We start from the raw sequence: 25,951 nt of genomic DNA on the forward strand, positions 1-25,951 counted from the left end.
TTATCCAAATCCTAAAAATTAAATAAACTTTTCAAACTACCTTCTAATATAACCTAACTCTAACATCTAATTTTACTTCACACAACTACTCTCCCGACCCTAAATCCTACCACCAATTTCATCCTCAACTACCATTATCACTGCCGCCATCACCATCACCACCACCGTCACTTTTCTTTCCACATCCCAAAAACAAACCTTTTCCAATCATAACCCGAATTAATCATTATTCCCACTCCTCCTTTTCTATGCTGTTGCAATCTCTCTAACCACCAATTTTTCTCCTCTCCAATCTTCCATCACCGATCTCCGTTCCACCTCTGTAATAGTGGGCGGAGTTGTTTGTGATGATTCTTTCATTCGAGAGTTTCGATCTCATCAAAGATTGCTATGAATATGAGTTTAAAATTTCACTCCCTCCACGTTTTTTCTCAAATTGTGTCGACTATCGAAGTGCGATGTCAGAAAATATTTCTGTTTTTTCTGCTGTCGATTCAGTGATTGCATCGCTACTATTAACTATCATTGTGGCAGTGCCATGGTGGTTTCTATTTTATAGAGGGTTTTGATGGTGATTCTTCTATTTTGCGATGAAGTTTAAGATTCCGCATTGATTTTTGCCAATGCAAAAGAATTTTAGGAGTGTTCGTGCTCTCAGCCTTAGTCTCATGGGTTCGATTTGATCGATCTTAATCGTAGTAATTTGCATTTGGAGGACAAAAACAAAAAAAAAGAAGAAAAAAATAGAACTTTAGAATTTGATCGCTTTTAACTTTTGCCGCTATTTCCTTGTGAAGCTTCTCGCCACCCAAACCTCCACAGGTAATCCGCCGACGCCATGTGCCGCATCTCTGCGTCGAGCCGTCGACGAGTTTGCTGATGTCAGAATCATCGTTGTAGGGCTACCAGAATGTTGCCAGTGAGGGCAGAGAGGGATGGTTGGAGATTGCTTCGCTGGCATGCGTCTTCAACGCGCAGCAAGCTACCTGCAGTAGTGGAGCGGTTCGGAGACGATCGAAGAAGACATTGCGATGGTGGTGTGGGTGGCGGGTGAGGGTGTGGTAGGAGTAGTAATGGGAGTGCAGTGATGGGTCATTGCATTGGGACTGGTCTTTATGGATTTGTGTTTGACATATTAAGTGCTCTCTTTCTTTTTTCTCTTTTCTCTTTTTTCTGTCTTTCTCTATCTGGTGGTGGTGGTGGTGGTGGCAGTGATGGTACTAATTGAGGATGAAAGTGGTGGTAGGTTGGGAGAGTGGTGGTGTGAACTAAAATTAGAGGTTAGAGTTAGGTTATATTAGAGGATAGTTTGAGAATTTTACTTAATTTTTTAGAGTTTAGATAATTTTGTCGGTAAAAATGCATCTTTCATGAGTATAACTTTAATTTTCGCCTTTCTTAGATAGAAATGTCAACGTCTAAATCTTTCATAGTAAAAAATGACTATTTACTCGAAAAAATAATTTTTATAAAATCATAGATGCAATGCGAATAAAAAAATTAAAGATTCTGATAAGATTATTATTTTTTATTTTATTTTTTTTATAAGTTAAATATCTTGTTAAAATTGTGAGAGTAAAATATCAAAGTTCATAAAGTTACATTTATTTTTTAAGATTGAGATTCAAATGAAAAATCCAAAAAATGAGGACACAAAATGTTGAAATTTCTAGTTACAAAAATTAAAATTTTAATAATATTTTTTTAAAATAATTTTATTTAATTTTTTAAATTCTACATCTACCAATTAATCTTTATATTATTTTTTTTGTATTAAAAGAAAATTTTAAACCTAAATAAAAAATTACCAAAAAAAAAAAAAAGCAAAACAAAATGGAATAAGAGATAACTCCTCTACAACCATCATCAACAATTAATCTCCCCTATTATCACTCTCTCTATAAACATGTGTGTTAGCTTAAGGGACCAATTTCTCTCAGATTAGTATCTTCCTAATGAGTGGCTCTGAGTTTATGAATCTTCTAAGGCTGCTACCACTATAGTCTTTGAGTCCATTTCGATAATGATCTTCCTCAAATCTAGATCCCAGACATTTTGGAACCCATGCAAAATTTTTTTTTATATATTTATTTTAAATTAAATATAATATTAAAATATAATTTAATCTTATATATTTTACATCAAACACAATATAAAAAATTAATTTAATCTTAGACTCTCAATTTTAGTATTCTTTTTCAAATGCAGCCTAAACAAATATTTATAAACAAATACATTTTAATACCATAACTACCATAGATAATGAATGAGTGTAAAATAAAATCTTTATTTCATTCATATTAAATACATTCAATACCACAACTACTACAGCTAATTAGTTATCATAAAATAAAACCATTTTCTCTATTTTAGACTAATGACTAACCTAGTAATAAAATAGAATAATATCTTTCAAATTAAAATAGAATTCATTTTCTCTATTTGTTGCTTTAGACACATTATCATCAAGAGCAAGTAAGTGAAACCTGGAACCTACATATGGCAAGAAAAAAAAAAGTCTAGGACCAACAGCTTTATTAAATTATGGTTAGCATCTAACCAACAAAAAAAAAAGTGAGTAATCCTACATTATTTGATGAAATCTAACACCATTAAAAACATCATTAATAACTATTTGATAACTACAAATCACAAAAATTACTGACCCTAGCACTCCTCGTTTATATAACTTCTCTTGTGTTAGATTTTGTTTTTAAGGAACCACATCTTTTCATAGTTTTAACTGCATCTTTATGTAAAGAAAGGAGCTCACCAAATCCTTTCATATCTAATGAGTAATGACACATACTTTGTCTTTTAATTTTGGATATATACTTTCTTTTATGGTTTAATTACTCCATTGGTCTCTATAGTTTCGCGAAATTTTCAATGAGATTCTTATACTTTTTTTTTTCCTTTTAATTGGGTCCCTACACCAATTTTTTTTTTCAATTAGGTCATTCATAGCCGTAATTGGCTTAATTTTATAAGGACCCAACTAAAAAAAAAATTGGTGCAAGAACCTAAATAAAAGGAAAAAAAGTGTAAGAAACCTAATTAAAAAAAATTAGTGTAAGGACTCAATTAAAAGAAAAAAAATACAAAAACCTAATTAAAAATTTTACAAAACTATAAAGATTAATAGAGTAATTAAACCTTTTTTTATTTGCTTTCAAATGATTTCCATTAAATTGTGTTCATTATAGTTGCTATTGGGATTTAGATAAATTAAAAACAATTATACTATTTCTTTTTAATAACATGACATATGATGAGACATATTTTTCTTATATGTTATGTTATGTTATTCAAACCATATTACTAAAATTAATCTAGAGTTATTTATTAGAATAATGTAGAGTTGTACATGAGAGAGATAGAAAATAATGTTGAAATCAGTTAGAAAGTTACACCAACTAACAAAAACAGAATTTTTTCTAACTTACTCCTAATAATATAGTTTTTCATTTTAATGAATACAATAGTCCTTCAATCTCAACTAACTAGTTAATGATAATAGTTGTTATTCACACTTCACATAGTCAAATAAAAAAACTAAGGAAGACTAAAGTGAAAAATTATTAACTATTTATTAGGAAAATTGAGTGTTATATATGAGTTATGCTATGTGTACACCAAAATCAGCCACCAAAGTCAGTCACCAATATAAAATACATACTGAAATATAAATACATATTGAAAATAAATTAAACTATACATGTATTAAATATAAATACATTGATAACTGATTTTAGTAGCTGATTTTAGTGTACAAATAACATTTTTGGTTATTTATATAACATAAGCTAAGTATTGATAGAATCAGACTTCCTAAGTACTTGTTTAATTTTTCAGGAGAAATATTAGAGGATATTAGAATTTATTATTTTTAGTTATCAATTAATTAATTATTAGTATTTAAAAATATAGAATAAAATATATATGTTGTTATGTAGATGATTAGATTTAATTAAAAATTTGAATTAATAATTAAGTAATGATTAAAATTAATAAATTCTGATAATTCTCTAACATTTTTATTTATTGGTATAGTAAAGTTTATATATATAAACAAAACGATTTTAAAAATTAGAAAAATTCTTAAATATTTTTTTTATGTATATAAAAATAAGAAAGAAAGAGTATAATATAATCTGTGGTTGAAAACTTCATGAAAAATGAGATAATAATAATTTCTTGAAAAATTATCTGTGCTAGTATAGTTTGGCTCTACACCTATTTATAAATCAACTGCGATATTGAATAGGATTTTAATAGAGTTGATGATTGATATTAGAAGCAATAAAATATGGGCTTGTGGTTGATCAAAATGTTCATTGAGATATATGTCCATAATTAAGTTGGTACACAAATTAACCTAATTATTAGCTTTTATTTTAACTATAGTAGCCACTAAATTAAATCTCACATTTTATCTATCAATAAAAAAAAAAGTTATATACATTATTGTATGCTTACAAATAACTTGATATTTTCACACACACACACATATATATATATATATATATATATATATATATATATATATATATATTAATTAAAATTAATTATTAAAATTATTAATATTTTAGATACATTTAAAAACTTTGCTAAAGGATAAAAGGAGAAGATGGCGTGCTAAATATGAAAGGCATATCTACCATGAGTTAATGCAATTAATAAGACACCATAAATAAAAAGGGTAATGTTATGTAGATAAAAAAAAAAAAAAAAAACAGCCAGAAGTTACCTTATTTAACATTAATTAATTATCGCAACAATTAATGAATGCTAAATAAGGCAAGTTATGGCTGTTTTTGGCTGATTTTCTTTAGTTACTAAACATTTTCCAAGTAATGCTAGGTAGACAAAAAAAAAACAGTCAGAACTTGTCTTATTTAGCATTAATTAATTATCGCAATAATTAATGAATGCTAAATAAGACAAGTTATGACTGTTTTTGGCTGATTTTCTTTGGTTACCAAACATTTCCGTTAAAAAATATATTATATTTATGAGGTAATGCTAGATAGACAAAAAAAAAGAACTAGAACTTGCCTTACTTAACATTAATTAATTATTACAACAATTAATAAATACTAAATAAGGCAAGTTATGACTATTTTTGGCTGATTTTCTTTGGTTACCAAATATTTCTGATATTTATGATATGAACCCACTAAACCCAATAAAATCTCAGCCCACAGAAGAAAATATATAACCAGGAACCACTTTTCCAGCACCTTGTTTTAGTTAGTTTCCTGTTTCTTCTCACTTTGTGGCTGTTCAAAACTGCCTTTCATGTCACTCAAAAATTACTATCTAAATAAAAAGTTTATTTTTTCCTTTTTTGTGACCAAGAACAAGAAATATCAACTACAAAACAGTTGAATGGCCAATTCAACTACCATCACCACCATTATTACAGTTAATTTTATTTTCTTTAGGGTAATTTGATAATTTTCTCAATATAAAATATGAAAATATATCAAAACAAATTTTGATAAAATTATTCTAGTTTAAGATAAAATTCCTATATTTTTTATTTTTTTGTTTTGAGATATTTACGGATAGCTGACAAAAATAGAAGAATTCCAAAATGAATTAATTCGTTGGTTTCATTATGAGATTCCATTATTCTGACCAATGAGAACAAGATGAATCTCAGACAACAATAGTGAAGCATGATCACTTTTGGTTTAACTTGTAGTGTAGTTTTTATCAAATAATAATTATTATGAAATGATGTTACATTCTTTTTATAAAAAAATAAATTTATTTAAAATGAAAGTAATATAATTAAGTGTAATTTATTTAGATGTAATTAAAAAATAATTGAATACTATGTACAGTACAAAATTAATATTATTAAAAGATAAAATTAAATTAAAATTTATTTTTATGTATCGTTTTTGTCCCTAACATTTTCGTCCTATTTAAGTCCCTAACGTTTCAAAATCGTCTCAATTTTGTCCCGCCGTCAATTCTGTTAACGGATCCCTAACGGCAGGATAACATTGAGTCAATTTTAAAACGTTAGAAACTTAAATAGAACGATTGAAACATTATGAACAACTTTGGAACTTATCCCAAAAGTTGAGAATAAAAACGATATTTTATTCTTTTATTTTTTAATTATAATAAATGATAATAATATTATATCTACATTCTGAGTTAACCACACTAAAATGGAAAGAGTTATATATATATAACATTTTAGGTGACCAACAAAAAAAAATTGGTGGCATAATTTAACCAAACCATGTGGCTTAACCATTCTAATAATTAAATAATCAATTAATTGTGAAAACCACAAAACAGTCTTATTTTAATATATCATATTTTGAAATAATAATTAAGTCATGTGATCTTTCAATTAATTTTCTATCTATCAACTTGACAAGAAGAGGCATTCACTTATTAATTAATGACCAAATTCAGCACTATATCTGACACTTCTAATTCCATTGATGTATATGAAGATATATACATTTATGATACCATATTTTAAGATATTTATTTAATCATCAAAATGTATTGGTTTAATTTAATTTGTTTCCTCTCTTACCCTATATAATTCAAAAACTGTTACTTATTAAGACTATATATATATATTCATCTCTGATCTTCTCTCAATAACACTTCTTTCTTCTTCTTCTTCTTCTTCTCTCAATAATGGTGGCAACAAGGTGCAAGGAGGTTTTCTTTGGAATATTCATGGCAGCCATGGAGACACTTCTTTATGCTGCATTCACTCTTATTCTAGCACTAGGTATGTATAAATTACTTGCATTATTGTATAATAATAAATGGAAATATTATATATAATAATGTTTGAGATTGATTCTATATATAATAGGAGGTTCAATAGTAGGAACAATAGCAGGAGGAATCAAAGGGCAAACAACAGAAGCTGGTTTTCTTGATGGAGCTGGCAAAGGAGCAGTTACAGGAGCCATTGCTGCCATTGAATTGCTGAACTCTAGAGCCATTGATGACCCTTTAACCAAGGTATGTATTTACTATTTAGTGCTAATTAATAATAATAATCAAATTTCATCTTTTATTTTTTTTTTATTTGGCCATAGCACAGTGTGGCTAATTTTTTTGGATATGAAAAAAAATTTATTTGGTATAACATTCAGTTTTTAAAAAATATTGTAAAATTTAATAATTGAATGTTGCATCAAAATTTTATTAATATTTAAAAGAAATAAACGGTATAATGTTTCCATCTCTTTCTAAGTTTAAAACAGTTATAGAATTTAATTTTTAAAAGATTTTTAGCTAGCTAGATAATTAATTAGATATTGTCACATGGGTAAAAATAAATAATTTTTAAATTTATTATTTAAATATTTGATGAATTGAATTGTATAACCCTATAATTGGAGTGGGAATTGTAGGCACTGATGAGCAGTTTATTAAATGGGAAAATCTTTATGGAATGGATATGTCCAGCTGTTGCTCAAGCCTATCACTTGCATGTAAGCAACTAAGCATTAATATATATATATATATATATATATATATATATATATATATATATATATATATATATATATATATATATATACAGGCCAGTTCTCTGGTGGCACAAAAAAATGGTGGTGTGGTGGCCAATTGTTGACCCACTAATAAATATATGATACTTGGCAAAAAGATGATGAAAGGAAGCTTGTTTAGTTGGTGTTAAAAATGATAAAATTTGCTTAATTGGATTCTTTTGTTCTTTTTTTTTTTTTTTTTTTTTTTTTTAGATGGGGATAGTAGATTACCAAAATTACATTTTACAATACATGACTTGAAAAAAAAAAAAAGGAAAATCCAATTTACAAGGGAAAGGAAAAAAATAAAAAAGAAAAAGAAGAGAAAAATACCTCTCATGATGTCTCTTCTATGTCTGAAACTCTTTTCTCTCTTTAATGGTTTTCTTTTTTTTATTTTTTTGACAAAATTCTATTATTTTTATTAGTATTTATGAACATTAATATATCTTATAAATTACAGATGTTTAATTTAAATATTGTAACATTAATTTAAAATTATATGAAAATTATAAATTTTAAAATTATAAATTTTAATTATGCAATATATTTTTGAATAATTATCCAAAAATGTCTTCAAAATTTTTAATATTGAAGATTTGAGTCTATTAAGTTTTAAAATACACAAAATAATCCATAATATTTACTTTTTAGTTAGATAATACAATCTCCTTTTAATTTGATTCTTTTAATCAAAATGACTATTAAAATTTTTAAATATTACTTTTAAATTTTTAGAGACAATTTTATACTTACCTTTTCAAATCAAATTGGAGAGAGACGGGATCGTTTAACGAAAATAAATGTTGGAGACGGTTTTATCTATTTTAAAATCTAAAAGACTAAAGTCTCTCATTTTAAAATGCCCAATGATTGATTTTGATAATTATTCTATATTTTTGTTTATATAAAAAGATTTTTTTTAAATTATTCATGTTAATTAAATTTAATTGTTTTTATTTTTTAAAACCAAGTTAATTTTATAAAAGGATTTTTATTTTTTTTATTTATTTTTTGTATGGGTTTAAAATTTTAGTGTTTGTGGATTTTTAGTGTTTATAAATATAAACAAAAATTTATTTTAATTTTTAAATATAATTTAATTTTTGTTTGCTATGATAATCGATGTTCTCAAACCCAGAAAACCTAACTCATATATATTTTAATATTTATAGAGGATGTACTAACATCTATCTTCTCTTTATTTTTCTAGCATAAATAAATTATTTTCTCTAAATTTCTGTTTTTTATTAATATTTAATAATTATTGTTAGAATTAATGAATTTTAAATAAGATAAATTTAAACTTTTTTTTTTTTGTTTTTAGTCTCTCTAGTATTACTGTACATTAATAGGGAGAAATATCAAATAAAATTGTTGGAAACAAATAAAATTTTGCTCATGAATTTGTTTCAGATGAACACAGCAGAAACAAGTTCACAGAGAGAAGTATCATCAAATATTTATGAAAACAAAGGGGTTACAGGGATGGCACAGAGTGTAATTCTGAATCTTCCATTTCAGAAATTTAAATCCAAGAAACTAATGTACATGTCAAGCTGCTCAATTTGCTTCCAGGTGAGAGAAAATCTCTTTCAACAATTAATGCACTTGTTTCCCAAAATAGAATAGGACAAGAAAAGTAGAGAAATTTTGCATATCACAAATAAGAACTCAAAATTTCTATAACTAAAAATTATTCATTTATTTTTCTTGTTACTACACTTTGCACTTTAATGTGAAGTTTAATTGTTCTGGAAAAATTTTAAGTGTAATGGAAACACTAATATTTCCAGTTGTTTTAATAGTTGATTTCAATTAATATATATTATATATATTTTTTTATAATTCAAATCAACGGTTAAAATAATTGGAATACGATATTTTTGTTACACTTGAAACTCTTCCATATTATTATAGTATTAGAAAAATTTTAAGTGTATCGATGTTCCACTTGTTTTAACCGTTGATTTCAATTAATATATATTATAGGAAGAGTTTTAAGTGTATCAAGAACATCGATGTTCCAGTTGTTTTAATCGTTGATCACTTGATCTGAATTATAAAAAATATATATAATATATTAATTAAAATCAATCGGTTAAAATAACTGAAACACTGATATTTTCGATAAACTTAAAATTTTTTCTATATTATATATATTTTTTATAATTTAGATCAACGATTAAAACAATTAAAATATTAGTATTCTCGGTACACTTAAATTTTTTTTCTATAGTATGAAGCTTTGATTACCATACCAATGCAAAACTTATACGATATAGGTTCATGCATGAGACATAAAAAATTATAGTTTTATTTTAATACAGTACGTTAAAAATTTTACATAATGATTCAATCAAATTCATATAATTAAATATTTTTTTAATTAAATTTATACGCTTAGATAATTTTTTTTAAGTAATAAATTTAGAAATTAATTATTTTTTATGTAACAATATGACGTAGCAATATACGTTGGTTATTTGTGTAAAATTCTTTTAAATTGTAAACGTGTATAAAAGTTAAATTAAAAAATAATAATAATAGAGGAATCATGATGTATATATATCTCGTTGTATACGAGGAGAATGAACAAATGATTATAATATTTTATAATTAAATTTCATTGTTGGATGATGAAACTTATGCATCATACATTCCATTATATAGTAAATAATAATTATTAATTAATAAATAAAAAAGTATATAGAACCAACTCTAAATCAGCTAAGAATAAAACAACTTAGTTAATTATAAATATAGTAATTAGTTTTATTTATTTATGATTTAAAATACTGGTTATTAAATATTTTACCACATTCAAATTAGGAGGAGATACGTTCAGTATCATTGCAACGTGAATCACAGAAACGGATTCAATTAGCTTCCGTCTCTTCATCCTCCTTCTCTCTCCAAATGCCTAAAACATGATAAATCAAAAAACAGATTTAGAATCATCTAATTTATAAAAAAAAAAATATCTTAATACTTAGCATAAATACCATCTATATAGAAGTTTTGAATTCACCTAAAAATGTTTAATTAGTTTTTGACTGGAACCATTTTGGTTCCTAGCATTATTGTAAATAAATATATCTGATCACCAAACTAAATTAGCTAATGCCTTTTCTTTTACATTTGGATTTAATTTGCAGGATTTTGAGGATGAAGAATTGATTAGGATACTTCCAAAATGTGGCCACATTTTTCATTTACAATGTATAGACAAATGGTTAATCCAACAAGGATCATGCCCTATGTGTAGAACTCATGTTTCTTCTTATCACATTCATCACTTGTAGTGGTTGATCCATTTTTCATACTCAAAAAGTTCGTAAATAATAATTTATTAATTACTACTTAATTAGTAGTGATGACAAGTTAGTGCTTCTTGTTGACTCTACTCAAATTTTATCTCCTACAAATTTTAACTTTATTTTTCAAAATTGAGAGACTGAATGTTGTTGTAAAATAAATATCAAATAAAGAAGTATAAATAGAAGACTCTAGTACTATAATTACTATCTCAATATAATAAAGATGATTAATATTGCTATTAATATTATATGTAAAGAGTAATAGAAAAGAGTGTTTAAAATACTTATAAAATAAAAGAAGAGAAAGAATTGTAGTAGAAATATAAAGAGAAGAGTATTTGATTGCAACATAAAGAAAGAATTGATTTCTTATTACTTGCTTGTGTATCGAAGCCTCAGCCTTATTCTCCTATTTATACTAGTAAAAAGATTCACTTTACAAATATTGGGAAAGCATGCAAGCATGCACCGCATAGCCTTTAATATTTGTGCTTCCCAATAGAACTTCAAAGGAAGAATAAATCATGCTGAATAGATGGATATGGACATCCATATCGTAACACTCCCCCTTGGATGTCCATTTAGGATTATGCCTCGTTAAAACCTTACTAAAGAAAAATCCAGTGGAAAAAAAACCTTAGTGAAGGAAAAAGAGTACAATATCCTTTAGTGATGGGGACTGCCTCATTAAAAACCTTGTCAAGAAAAACCCAATGGGAAAAAAACCTGATCAAGGAAAAAAGAGTACAGTCTCCCCCTCTTGCCGACATCATTTAATGTCTCGAAATCGGCGCATCCCAATCTCATGTACCAATCTTTCAAAAGAGGATTTTAGGAGTGACTTTGTGAATAAATCTGCCAGATTGTCACTTGAACTGATCTGTTGGACATCAATTGTCCCTTGATTTTGAAGATCATGAGTGAAGAAGAATTTGGGAGAGATATGCTTTGTTCTATCACCTTTGATGTATCCGCCCTTAAGTTGAGCAATGCATGCTGTATTATCTTCAAACAGGACAGTTGGAGCTATCTTATGATCAATCAGTCCACATGATGACAGGATATATTGGATCAAACTCCTGAGCCAAAAACACTCGCGACTTGCTTCATGAATCGCTAGTATTTCGGCATGATTAGAGGAGGTTGCTGCTATCGTCTGTTTCGTGGATCTCCATGATATAGCTGTACCGCCATATGTAAACAGGTATCCTGTTTGAGATCTCCCTTTATGTGGATCAGACAAGTAGCCAGCATCTGCATAGCCAACTAGTTGCGACTTGGATCCATAGGGATAAAACAATCCCATATCAATCGTCCCATGAAGATATCGAAAAATTTGTTTGATTCCACTCCAATATCTTCTGGTTGGAGAGGAACTATATCTTGCTAGTAAATTCACCGCGAATGATATATCGGGTCGCGTATTATTAGCAAGATACATTAGCGCTCCAATGACACTAAGATATGGTACTTCAGGACCAAGGATATCTTCATTTTCTTCTTTAGGACGGAATTGATCCTTCTCCACATCCAAAGATCTTACGATCATTGGGGTACTCAAGGGATGTGATTTATCCATATAAAATCTCTTCAAGATCTTTTCTATGTATGTTGTTTGATGAATAAAGATCCCACTTTTTATATGCTCGATCTGCAGGCTGAGACAAAACTTAGTCTTTCCAAGATCTTTCATCTCAAACTCTTCTTTTAGAGTTTTTATAATTGTTGGAATCTTTTCAGGAGTCCCAATGATATTTAAATCATCAACGTACACAGCAATTATAATGAATCCAGATGCTGATTTCTTTATGAAAACACACGGGCATATATCATCATTCTTGAAATCGTTTTTGGCCAGATACTCAGTAAGACGATTATACCACATTCATCCAGATTGCTTTAGACCATATAAAGATCTTTGCAATTTGACTGAGTATAACCCTTGCGAATATTCATTGGATAGTTTAGATATCTTTAGTCCTTCAGGGACTTTCATATAGATATCCCGATCTAATGAGCCGTATAAATAGGCTGTTACCACATCCATTAAATGCATATGCAGTTTATGATATGCAGATAAACTGACCAAATAACGCAATGTTATCGCATCCACTACAGGGGAATACGTTTCTTCATAATCTATACCGGGCCTTTGTTAAAAACCTTGTGCCACAAGTTGGGCTTTGTAGCGCACAACTTCATTTTTCTCATTTCGTTTTCTCACAAATACCCACTTATATCCAACAGGTTTTACATCTTCAGGTGTACGGACTACAGGTCCAAAGACTTCACGTTTTGCAAGTGAGTCTAATTCAGCCTTCATGGCTTCTTTCCATTTTGGCCAATCATTCCTTTGTTGACATTCTTCGACTGATCTTGGCTCAAGATCCTTATTTTCATGCATGATATTTAATGCCACATTATATGCAAATATTTCATTGACAATTGTCTTATTTTGGTCACATTTCTCTCCTGTAAAGACATAATTTATCGAGATCTCATCATTTTCACAATTTTCAGGTACCTGAACGTCTTCTGGCGTTATATCAGAATTTTGGACAACTACAGGTGTCTCTACTATGTCTTTTCCAACAGGAATCATATTTACCTCTTTTCTCTTTCGAGGATTTTTGTCTTTGGAACTGATAGGCCTGCCACGCTTCTGGCGTGTATTTGCTTTAGTGGCTATTTATCCTACTGGGACATCAATTCGAATTGGGGCATTTTCTGCCCTGCCACGCTTCTGGCGTGAATTTGCTTCAGTGGCTACTTGTCCTACTAGGACATCAATTCGAATTGAGGCATTTTTCGCTGGTATATAAGACTTGGTTATCCTCTTTGTATCAGAAAATGCATCAGGCAATTCATCTGCTATTCTTTGCAAATGTATAATCTTTTGAACTTCTAGTTCACATTTCCCTGATCAAGGATCTAAATGCATCAAGGATGATGCATTCCAATTAAGTTCCTTTTCACGAAGCTTATTCTCTCCCCCTAATGTTGGAAATTTTGATTCATCAAAATGACAATCTGCAAATCGGGCTTTAAATACATCTCCGGTTTGTATCTCAAGATACCTCACTATAGAGGGAGAATCATATCCAACATATATCGCCAATTTTTTTTGGGGTCCCATTTTGGTGCGATTAGGTGGTGCAATGGGAACATATATCGCACATCTAAATATTCTTAAATGGGAAACATTTGGCTGCTGGCCAAATGCTAATTGCATAGGAGAGAACTGATGGTAACTCGTTGGCCTCAAACGAATAAGTGCTGCGGCATGTAAAATAGCATGCCCCCAAACCGAGGCTGGGAGATTTGTTCTCATAAGCAAGGGTCTAGCAATTAATTGGAGGCGCTTAATAAGTGATTCTGCTAACCCATTTTGTGTGTGAACATAAGCTACTGGATGTTCAACACTTATTCCATTAGCCATACAATAAGCATCAAAAGCTTGGGAAGTAAATTCACCAGCATTATCAAGACGAATTGCTTTGATTGGATTTTCTGAAAATTGTGCTTTTAATCGAATAATTTGAGCCAGTAATCTCGCAAACGCCAGGTTGCGAGAAGATAATAATCACACATGTGACCATCTCGAAGATGCGTCTATCAGGACCATAAAATATCTAAAAGATCCACATGGTGAATGAATAGGTCCACATATATCACCTTAAATCCTTTCTAGGAATTCAGGGGACTCAAATCCAATCTTTACTGGTGATTGCCTTAAAATTAACTTTCCCTGAGAACATGCAGCACAACAAAATTCACTAGTTTTAAGAATCTTCTGGTTCTTTAGTGAATGTCCATGAGAGTTTTTAATAATTCTCCTCATCATGGTTGTTCCCGAATGACCCAATCTATCATGCCAAGTTATGAATTCATTTGGGCTAGTAAACTTCTGGTTTACAATGGCATGTGATTCAATTGCACTAATCTTGGTATAATACAACTCAGATGAATGTGAGGGTAATTTTTCTAATATAACTTTCTTATTTGAATCATGAGTTATGATACATAAGTACTCATGATTTTCCTCATTCATTGTCTCAATATGATATTCATTTCGGCGAATATCTTTGAAACTCAACAAGTTTCTTAGAGACTTGGTAGACAACAGTGCATTATTTATTATGAATTTTGTTCCTCCAGGAAACAAAATTATAGCTCTTCCGGAGCCTTCTATCACATTGCCCGAGCCAATAATAGTATTAACATATTCTTCTTTTGGCACAAGATGGGTAAAATATATATCACTTTTAAGAATAGTGTGCGAACTTGCACTATCCGCAAGGCAAATATCTTCAAGATATATCGTTGCCATTTTTCTTCAAAGACAAATGATAATAATAATAAAATGAGTAGAAGTACATGCACAGTAAAATTATTCACATGAATACTTAACAAACACATATACATATCAAACTATTCCATCATTGATCAAATAGCCAATATTACCTTCAGAATCCTTAAAGAAATTAGATACATCATAATGAGTGGTGGAATTTTCATAATTTGAAACAAAAATTGTTTCTTTTCCTTTGTCATCCTTTTTCAAGGATACTTGATAAAGATCAACTAGGTGCCTTGGGGTACGACAGGTACGTGACCAATGGCCCTTTCCACCACAACGAAAGCATTTATCCTCAATTGATATACTTTGCCCATTATTTCTTTCTTTATCCCACTTCTGGTGAGATCTTTTCTTGTGAGCATAATTTTTTTTCCTTCCATATTTTTTCTTGTTATCAAAATCTTGCAATTTACCTCTTCTGGGGTTATAATTTGCCGCATTTGCTTCAGGAAATGGGGCGGCGCCATCTGGGCGCGCTTCATGATTTCTTAAGAGAAACTCATTGTTGCGTTCAGCAACAAGAAAGCAAGAAATTAGCTCAAAATATTTTTAAATTATTTTTCTCGATACTGCTGCTGCAGGAACACATTCGAGGCATGGAAGGTTGAGAAAGTTTTCTCTAACATATCGGGCTTGAGGAAGTATCACATAATTGTACCTTTCTTCAAGGTCTTTCCACATATCTGCAGGATCTTTTAATGTGGGATATTCACTTTTCAATCATACGTCAACATGACGACGAAGAAAAATAATGGCTTTGGCTTTATCCTTCTGGGATGCATTATTTTCAGCCTTAATGAAATCTTCAAGATCCATTAAATCAAGATGGATTTTAACATTTAGTATCCATGATAAATAATTATTTCCAGATATATCAAGAGCATTAAATTCAAGATGAGAGAGCTTCAACATAATAAAAATTTGTTACCTGAGTCTTCCTAAAAATTTGATCAGAGTCTCGTGCTGATAACGTGTTGTAAAATAAATATCAAATAAAGAAGTATAAATAGAAGACTCTAGTACTATAATTACTATCTCAATATAATAAAGATGATTAATATTGCTATTAATATTATATGTAAAGAGTAATAGAAAAGAGTGTTTAAAATACTTATAAAATAAAAGAAGAGAAAGAATTGTAGTAGAAATATAAAGAGAAGAGTATTTGATTGCAACATAAAGAAAGAATTGATTTCTTATTACTTGCTTGTGTATCGAAGCCTCAGCCTTATTCTCCTATTTATACTAGTAAAAAGATTCACTTTACAAATATTGGGAAAGCATGCACCGCATAGCCTTTAATATTTGTGCTTCCCAATAAAACTTCAAAGGAAGAATAAATCATGCTGAGTAGATGGATATGGACATCCATATCGTAACAAATGTTGAATTATTTATTTTTATTTATTTTAAATAATTAAGAAGTTGTATCTAGTTTATCTTTCTAAATCTTGAAGGCTTAAGATATTTTGGTTATTCCAGCTAACATTTTTAATTTTTTTTCATCCATAATTTTTTTTAGGTAAGTAATAATATATCAACAACCTCAATTAACAGCTTATGAAAAAGAAAAGAGCAATATAGAGCAAAATATATATATATATATATATATATATATATATATATATATATATATATATATATAAGTGAATGGTCCAAAGTTATTATTATATGAGAGATTATTGAAAAGTATAACCAAATTACTCAAATTAGGATTTTTATTTTTTTTAGGGTTTAAATGCAAATAAAGAAAATATCAAATTCCCTCTTATCTTTTTTCGTTAAATATCTTTATCTCTATAATACTAAGGTCATCATTATTTGTAGAGTGTTACTATTGATAAATATTTAATTTGTTAAGGTCTTAAAGGTTAAAATATACTAATTAGTAAGTATAGATTTTCAAAATCTCATTGAAAGAATTAGAATTTGTTACTTTTTTTCGGGTACTAATTAGTAATTTATTTATTAATAATAATTTATTGCATATTATTTATTATTCTTATTAATAGAAAAATTCAGGTATTTTTTATTGATCTCTTACTTAAGTTTTAGGTCCAGTTTGAGTATGTGAAAAAATAATTTAAATAATAAATGGCTATATTAAAAGTAGCTTATAAATAAGTTATTTTGTATTTGAGTTTTTTGTTCTAAAAGTACTTATTTTATAGAAATGTGATAAAAAATAATAGTATTATGAGAGAAGTCATTTTTTTTAACTTCTCTATAAGCTCCTAAATAGCTTCTTAGAAAGCTGTAATTTGGTTTTGAAAATTGCACCAGACATTAATACTATTACTTTTCATAAGTTAAAAGCTAAAAAAAGTTACTTTTGAAACTTCTCAAACGAGTCCTTATTCTTTTTAAATTATTGTTTCACATATTAACAATAATTTAAATAAAAATTAATACATTTAATTCAGGACAATTTACCTATATAAAATAAATAGAAATTTACCCAAATACAACAATTAAAAATTGGTTACTTGCTTGTCCTATTGCTACTTTATATAATCCATGGAATCCCTTTCACATTTTAGTAGAAACACATAAACCGTGGTACTCCTTCCACGGTTTATGAAAAAAAGCTTGTAGGCATAAACCGTGGTACTCCTTCCACAATTTATGAGTAGCTATATATATACATAATTTGCGAAACCAAGTGACGGATTACATTGTTTACATTATTGGCGGGTTAGAGTTTTTGGAAGTGAGCAGTTGGGAGAGAATCCAGGGGCATCAAGACTCTGGCGTGGTGGAGTCATGGAAGACCAAAATCGCATGTACCAATTGAACGGCGTTGCTCACGTGACTGGAAACATTGACCAAGAGGTTAGTTTTGAATATGTTAAAATTTCATTAGTAAGGAGTTAATTTGTTTTGTTAATTTATGTGTTAGAATGTTATGTGTGCTTTGTGTAATTCGTAAGTAATTTATGTAGTGATTTGTACGTTAAATTTTATTGTTGAAATTTGATTTTTGGCGAACTAATTTTTCGTCAGTGAGCCATGTTTTATTTTTTAAATTTGATATGTGTCGAATTAATTTTTTCGCTAAAAACCAAATTTTTTTAAAATTTATTTTTTGCGAATTAATTTCTCTGTGAGTGAACCATATTTTTTTTCTAATTTGATATGTGTCGAATTAATTTTTTCGTTAACGAACCATATATTTTTAAAATTTCATGAGTGTCGAAATAATATTGTCTTCCACATGTTGCAGCCGACTAGGTGGATTTCCTATGTTAGGAGACAACAGAATATGCCTCTGCATGAATGGATTATACCGTATTTGAAAAATATGGGTTTGTATCACTTGGCTAGATTGAACAGTCACTGGTTCTGGGTTGATGAGGCTCTACTTAGCGCATTCATTGAGAGGTGGCGTCCTGAGACGCACACCTTCCATATGCCATTTGGAGAATGCACCATCACTTTGCAGGATGTGGCATATCAACTGGGTTTACCCGGAGGCCGCTAGTGGGTGCCTTACTGACTTTGAGCAACTGATGGACAACGAAAGACTAGCATGGGACTGCTTTCAGAAATTGTCCGGTGAGCTACCGCCACCGAATAAAGTCAAGCAGATGACGGTTCACTTCACATGGTTCCATAAGAGGTTTTGGGTTCTCCCAGCAGATGCGAGTGAGGAGACAGTGCGTATATACGCACGTGCTAACATTATGATGTTGTTGTTGTCTTAGCTGTTTGGGGACAAGAACGTGAACCGGGTTCACCTTCGATGGTTGTCATTCCTGGCATCGATGGACGACTTGGGAAAATATAGCTGGGGCTCAGTTGCACTGGCCTGGTTGTATAGATGTATGTGTCATGCGACAAACAAAAACGTTGTTAACTTGGCCGGACCACTTCAGCTACTACAGTCCTGGATTTTCTGGAGGGTTCCTACTCTGAGACCTAGTGGTTTTGACATGTTTGGATTTCCGCTGGCCTCGAGGTATGGATTAATGTTTTGTGTGGCATACATGCCTATTTTGATGTACAATCGTCATGGATGAAGACGACGTCATGACATGAAACATAAAAAGGTATTACGTTAAGGATGGTATTAAACAAGTACAAGGAACTTAAACAACATCTAATCTTAAACGACTTAAACATACATTATACAATGAACTTAACAACAATAGAAAAAAACATCATAGCATCTAAGCATCCCTGGCAGCAGTATGTCCTCGCTGGTCACAATTTCTGCACGTATGACTGGGCTGACGGAAGAGCCCACAGCGCTTCGGTTGGTTAGGAGTAGTCTGATCCATGCTTCCTCGGATTCTGGTTGACTTTGGCAATCCATCTCTTGCACACCTCATATTAGGGTCTGGAATGACAATCGAACCATCGTATGGCGGCCAGAGTCCTTCTGGGATAGGGGGCACAAACCCTTCCTTGTACACATTGAACACCTCAGTCATACGATACACATCATGAGCATATGAGGCCTAATTCAGACGCGAGTGGGCGCAACATGTAATGGCGTGACAACATGGGTAATGCAGAGCCTGAAAATAGCCACAGTCACATGTGTGATCCCTAAGAGAAACTCGATAGCTACCAAGCGAGAAGTTACTAGTAGGCGTCGTCTTAGCCACGGTATACTCGGACTGGTGCCTGTCGTACAAAGTGACGGTGAAGCATCTCGAGTCTCTCATGTTGCGCTCTATTACTTTCACCAACGTCTGACAAAATTCATGGCCAGTCCCTAATTGCGCCTCTGCCATCTGTCCCCGGACCACGAATAGCTCTGCAAGCCTTATGTAAGTGGACTTCACCAACGAACTTACCAGGAGGTTCCTTGTACCCTTTAACATAGAATTCACACATTCACTAATATTGGTTGTCATATGGCCAAACCGTCTCCCGCTATCCTGATACTGGGTCCACTTGTCATATTTCATTCGATGGGTCCAATCATACATAGCTGGATTCTCAGTCCGCATAATGTCAAACCAGTAATCAAACTCTGCTTCAATCTTGGCATATGCAGCATTCACCAACAGTCTTCTCGCGTCTTGACCTTGAAGCTCAGGCTAAAATTCGCCGCCACATGACGAATACAGAATGCTCGATAAGCACGTGGAGGTATCCAACCACTATCGGAGGCCCCAATTATATCAACAGGCTCCTGGTCTGAGTCATCATCCCGCATTGCATTCTCAACTCGGTCAGGTTCTCCCAACCCTACAACATCAGGAGTAATGCCAGGATCATTATCCACCTCACATGTCTGCTACCGGACCCCACAACTCTCGAATGGTACAGAACTAACTGCCTCCATACAGTCTAAATCAGCCGCAAAGGAAGGAGATGCAACGTATGGAACAGTTGGTGGAGTTGCAACCATAGAACTAGAAGGACCGCCCATGGCAATCGAGTGATGAACCAGAACTGATGCCCCTGAAGTCTGAACTATCAACACCGACCTCCAACTTCGCATACAGCTCGTGTATTCTGACCTCTGAAAAACTCCTACGACAATGAAACAGAACCCAAATATCTTTATCGGCCGCTATCACAAACGTATCATACTTCACACTGGTTGACACAACTGCGATAGAGATCTTATAAAATAACTTTTTCACCCACTTGCTCCCAAATACCTCAAGTTTCTGCAATATGCTGTTCTTTAGATATGACAAGGTATTTGATGAACTGATAAATACATTGAAAAGTTCTCTATCAGTGAACTTCACACCGTATTTTTTGCTTTTATGAATTTTCTCAGAGCAATTCACTAGTACTTGGAAACTCTCATCCTCACTTACCATTGTGAAAATGATCCTCTTCAACACAATTGATTTTCACCGTGTATATATAGAATTTTTACTCCTCATAAACCGTGGAAAGGGTACCACGATTTATGTGTGCATGCCCCTATTCATAAACCGTGGAAGAGGTACCAAAGTTTATGTGTATACTGCTTTATTCATAAACCGTGGAAGGGATACCACAGTTTATATATTTCTACTAAAACGTGAAAGGGATTTCACAGATTATATAAGCAAGTAACGAATTCTCAATTGTTGTATTTGGGTAAACTTTTTCTCCATATATTTCATTTACGTAAATTGCCCTTTAATCCATTGATAATCATTATTATTATGCAAAATTATTCGAGTAAAGATATTTTTATATAAAATAATAATTTAAATATTAATGTATATTATATTAAATAATTTAGTTAAATTATAATGATTTTTTTTGTTGCTTACGTTATTTCCCAATCCGATAGGTCAAGGACTAATCTGTTGTGAATCTGAGTTCCATTTAAGGGTATGCCACTGGCTAATGGGTTACTATATATACAAGACAGAATTTAAACCCTCGACACTTGTTTAAGTGGACGAGTGAGCTAACTACTCAATCAACCTTTTTTTTTTTTTTTTTTTTTTGGTCAGTGGATTGGACAACCCCCAATCCTAGGTACACAACACACCCACACACTCCTCACATATTTATCATATTTTTTCCACAAATGCAACCTCTAGAGTTTGAACTCTAGACCTTTAGTAATGGGGAGGGGGTGAAATGCCACTGAGCCAAGGCTCTTCGGCCTCAATCAACCTCTGTTGGTTATATAGTATGATTAATTTCGCTAAAAATCCAAAACATATTCTTAGGGCCTAAAAGGGCATCTAGTCAATTCAACCGGGCCGGCCCAGGAAACATTCTCAAAAGAACGCAAATTGGTAAATTCATAGATCATATGGGGGCATTTCGGGAAACCAGAAAACACCACCAACAAAATCAGAGTCCACTGAAACTATTGTCTTGTTTGGAACACTTTTCAGCTCAGAGACAGACACAATCACACAAAGAAATGGCTTCGTGGTGTGCTTCGAGGTGCTTCCAGATTCCGGCGATGGACGTCGCCGCACTCCGCAACCGCGCCTCCATCGCCGCCGCCGCCGGCGTAGGGTGCGCTTCCATTGCCGGCACCTCATTCCTCCGCTCATCAAAATCAAAGCGCGCTTTGCCATTCACCTGCTTAAGCATCTCAACTGATGCCAGTTAGTTACAACAAAACCCCTTCAATTTTTTCTCATCAAAATTCAAACTTTTCGTTAAAATTATACTCTTTTTCACATTTTGATGTGTTTCCAAATCCTGGGTCATTTTACTTGTCCCCATTTTTTTCTTTAATTTATTTTGACTGTGATTTTTGTGTAGGTTTAAAGGAAGCTGTTAAAACTGAGAAGGCTCCAGCTGCATTGGGACCGTATTCTCAAGCAATCAAATCCAACAACCTTCTCTTTGTTTCAGGTGTTCTTGGCCTTGTTCCTGAGGTTAGTCAATTTTTCTTAGCAATGATGCGTTTGTTTCAGCTTACTATTTTGTTAGAAGAACCTTTTTTTTTAACTTAAAAAAATGTTCAATTTTTTACCTGTGGTTGAATAAATATTAGAAATAATAAGGATAGTGTCAATTAGGCTTAATGTCTCCCAAAAGTTGTGAATATGTGCATTTATGATGAGCCTGATAGTAGCTTCTGAGATAAATTAGTTCTCATCTTCTTTGTCTTTTAGATGATTTTAGTTGTAGAATCACCTAGGCTTAGTGTTCCCCAACATTTGTGTATATGTGCATTTGTGCTGGGTAATTGAGAATTTTTTGTTTTGGTCTTGAATGCAGACAGGGAAGTTTGTCTCTGATAATGTTGAAGATCAGACAGAGCAGGTACCAGAACTTTTGCACTTGCAACATTTCAATGTTATTATCATATAGGCATAATTTGTTTTGTACTTTTGTTTGTGATTTGTTACTTTTCTGATGGTTTCGTGTGTATGAACTTTAATTCTTCGTTTCTATGTGTTCTCTCCCTTCCCTAAAAGGACATACGTTTCTTGATTTCATTTGATTGTTGTGTTAAATGTGAATATAAACCATGGATAGTGATTTAGCTTCAAATGACTGAAATGGTTTGTATTAGGACACAATGGTATTTGATTCATGTAGGTGGCTTTTATCGTATGAGAAAAGACTTTGATGATGTTGTTCTTGTTGCATTCTTGTAAACATTTACATTTTAGTTCAACACTAGTAATATTCTCATGGTGTTACGTTGCGCTACAAGTGAAAGTGCATTGAGCTGATTCACATGCTTACCATTTAAATAATTTTGCATTGCAGATCCTTAAAAATATGGGGGAAATCCTTAAAGCCGGTGGTGCCAATTACTCATCGGTTGTTAAGACCACAATCATGTAAGAATCCCTTGCTCCACTATAGTTTGAGATCGTGTTATGAGTCTCACGGGACTAATTCCTGAAAAAGAATCACACATTGGGGAAAAAGAGCCTTATAAGACCTATGGCCCTCCCACAATAATAGCTAGCTTTTGTGGTAATGATTCTCCCAAGGTCTTGTAGCTCATTACAGATCGGATTGGTGATCGTGTGAGTCTTTCGCAAGATGCTAGTTTTAATGATTTATTTATTGCAGGTTGGCTGACTTGAAGGACTTTAAGAAAGTCAACGAGATCTATGCTAAATGTGAGTTCTTTTGTAGTGATTTTCAATGTTTGCTTGACGCATTTTATGTTAGAGCGAATTCTAAGCTTGCAACAGCATGTCTAGGTGAAAAGACGAGTAGCTCCGTTCTAAGACTTTCCGTTTGGTTCACTTTGCATTGCATGTTATGAAAATAAGTAGCTTTGAGGTTTAATGGCACTTAACTCCCCAAAACTTTGAACATGTGCAAATTGACCCCCCTAAACTTTCCTAAATATGCAACTTTATTACCTTAAATTTGTTGAAAGTGTGTGTGTGTTTTTTTTTTTCTCCGAAAAGCATCAACATGGTGAATCTCTACATAGTTGGGAAAGCTCAATTCACACATTTTAAAATTTCAAGAACTAAAGTACAAATTTTTGTGGTTTCTGTAATTTAAATTTGAAGATTCATCTAATATCTTGCCATAGTGAATAAATAGTACATCATCATATATGCTAAGAGTGGAAACTGGAAACTAAAAACTAAACTGGTTTTGAAATAGTAAGGTTTTTTCAGTCTCCAACTCTCCATATTAATTTCAGATATTCAATAAATCTTCATTCATTGACTTTTGTGTTTTCAAATGGTTTCAGATTTTCCATCAACTCCCCCAGCTCGTTCAACATATCAGGTAGCTGCATTGCCATTGGATGCAAAGATTGAAATTGAGTGCATAGCAGCTCTATAAGCAAAATTGAAGCAGCAATTTCATAATAATAAACCTTGGCCCTTAAGCAAAGTTCAGTTAATTAATAATTCAAAAGGGTGCATATATATCCTAGTGTTGGAGTTTTATTTTGGATTTTTTTGCCACCTCTTTTGAGTTATCATGCTCTTGTCATTACAATTGTTCTAGTTACTTGATTATGCGGCCATTAAAAGTGAAAGAAACTAAGCAAACATGTTGTTTGTTATGCAGCTTCTTGTAGAATTTTATCACATAAGAACGAACATGCAATGATGTATCACTTCTTAATAACAGTCTTAAACATTTTGTCTTAATGTTAAGTGAAGGAAAAAAAATGTAAGAGACAATCAATTTATTGGAATCTTAAAATTATGCGCTTCAGCTAAGTAGCTAATATCTGGTTATTAAGAAAAATATGTTGCATGTATGAACAAAAAAACAAATAAATAAATAAAATAAGGTTTAATTACTCTATCAGTCTATATAGTTTCACTGAATTTTCAATTAGGTTTTTTTTTTTTTGATTGAGTTCCTATATCATATCAGATTTTGTAATTAAGCCTATGTCGTAATAAAAATATTGGAATTAACAGAATATTTCGTTAAATAAAATGAATATGTCTAAAACTAAATATTTTGTATAGTTTAACAGAATATTCTGTTAATTTTAACGTTTTTGTCATGGTGGGAATTTAGTTACAAAATTTTATATAGTATAAAAATTTAATTAAAAAAAATATATAAGAATTTAATTGAAAATTTGGTAAAATTACAGAGACTGATAGAATAATTAAACCATAAAATAAACATCTGTTCAACCAATGCAAGTTGGCACAGATAAATACCGTGGTGCACACCAAAAAATAAACATATGTTCATCCTTATTTTATTGATTATGATGTTATCTACTTATCTTGAGTTAAAGTGAAAAAATTATTGCAAAACCACATTTACCACGTTTTGTAACACATGATCATCATATCATACCTCATATTAAGCAAGCAATTAAGGAATTTCATGTAGTAATCATTGCAAGAGTAATGTCGGATGTTATATTCACACTAAATTTAATCTAAAATAAAAAAAGAGAACTAGGTTTGCAAAGATATTTTTTGCTTAACTTCTAGCTCTTGAAGGAACAAAAAGTAAGGTTTGTTTGGGTGAGTTTTTAAAAAATTTTTTTTTTGAGTTATTTTTTTTTAAAAGATTTTATAAAAAAATAAAAATAATTTTATATTTGGATATCTCACATAAAAAGATTTTTTTATCTATTAATTATGTTTGAGTATAATAATATAAAAATAATTTTTTATTTATTTATTACATGAAAAATATCTTTTTTTGAAAGGAAACAAATCTTTAAAAAAAAATGTAAATTACAGCTTTTTAAAAAAGGTGTTTTTTTTTTAATTTTTCTAATACTTTTACTTTTACTACTAAAAATTTGTCAAACATACTAAAAAATAAAAAAAATATTTTTTTATTAAATTTTTTTTATCAAAATAATAACACCAAAACAAACAATT

The 25,951-nt window shown here is 30.9% G+C and overlaps 2 protein-coding genes across 3 annotated transcripts; both read left to right on the forward strand.

Annotated features, from left to right (window-relative positions):
* The first annotated feature begins 6,533 nt into the window (after positions 1-6,533).
* On the forward strand, positions 6,534-10,930 carry LOC112767107 (NEP1-interacting protein 1). Of its 2 annotated transcripts, XM_025812986.3 has the most exons (5): positions 6,534-6,772; positions 6,860-7,011; positions 7,407-7,487; positions 8,964-9,125; positions 10,706-10,930. In XM_025812986.3, the coding sequence occupies exons 1-5, from the start codon at positions 6,676-6,678 to the stop codon at positions 10,850-10,852; spliced, it is 639 nt and encodes a 212-aa protein (XP_025668771.1). In that variant the 5' UTR covers positions 6,534-6,675; the 3' UTR covers positions 10,853-10,930. The 2 variants fall into 2 exon arrangements, with proteins under 2 accessions (XP_025668771.1, XP_025668772.1); XM_025812987.3 differs by lacking the exon at positions 7,407-7,487 and having other exon boundaries at positions 6,535-6,772.
* A 10,872-nt stretch (positions 10,931-21,802) lies between these two features.
* Positions 21,803-24,739, forward strand: LOC112765417 (reactive Intermediate Deaminase A, chloroplastic). Its single transcript, XM_025811316.2, has 6 exons — positions 21,803-22,255; positions 22,416-22,531; positions 22,878-22,922; positions 23,376-23,449; positions 23,688-23,737; positions 24,331-24,739. The coding sequence occupies exons 1-6, from the start codon at positions 21,952-21,954 to the stop codon at positions 24,423-24,425; spliced, it is 684 nt and encodes a 227-aa protein (XP_025667101.2). The 5' UTR covers positions 21,803-21,951; the 3' UTR covers positions 24,426-24,739.
* Positions 24,740-25,951: the final 1,212 nt, after the last annotated feature.

Source organism: Arachis hypogaea, chromosome 17 (assembly GCF_003086295.3).
Source record: "Arachis hypogaea cultivar Tifrunner chromosome 17, arahy.Tifrunner.gnm2.J5K5, whole genome shotgun sequence".
In the NCBI taxonomy this organism is placed as follows: domain Eukaryota; kingdom Viridiplantae; phylum Streptophyta; class Magnoliopsida; order Fabales; family Fabaceae; genus Arachis; species Arachis hypogaea.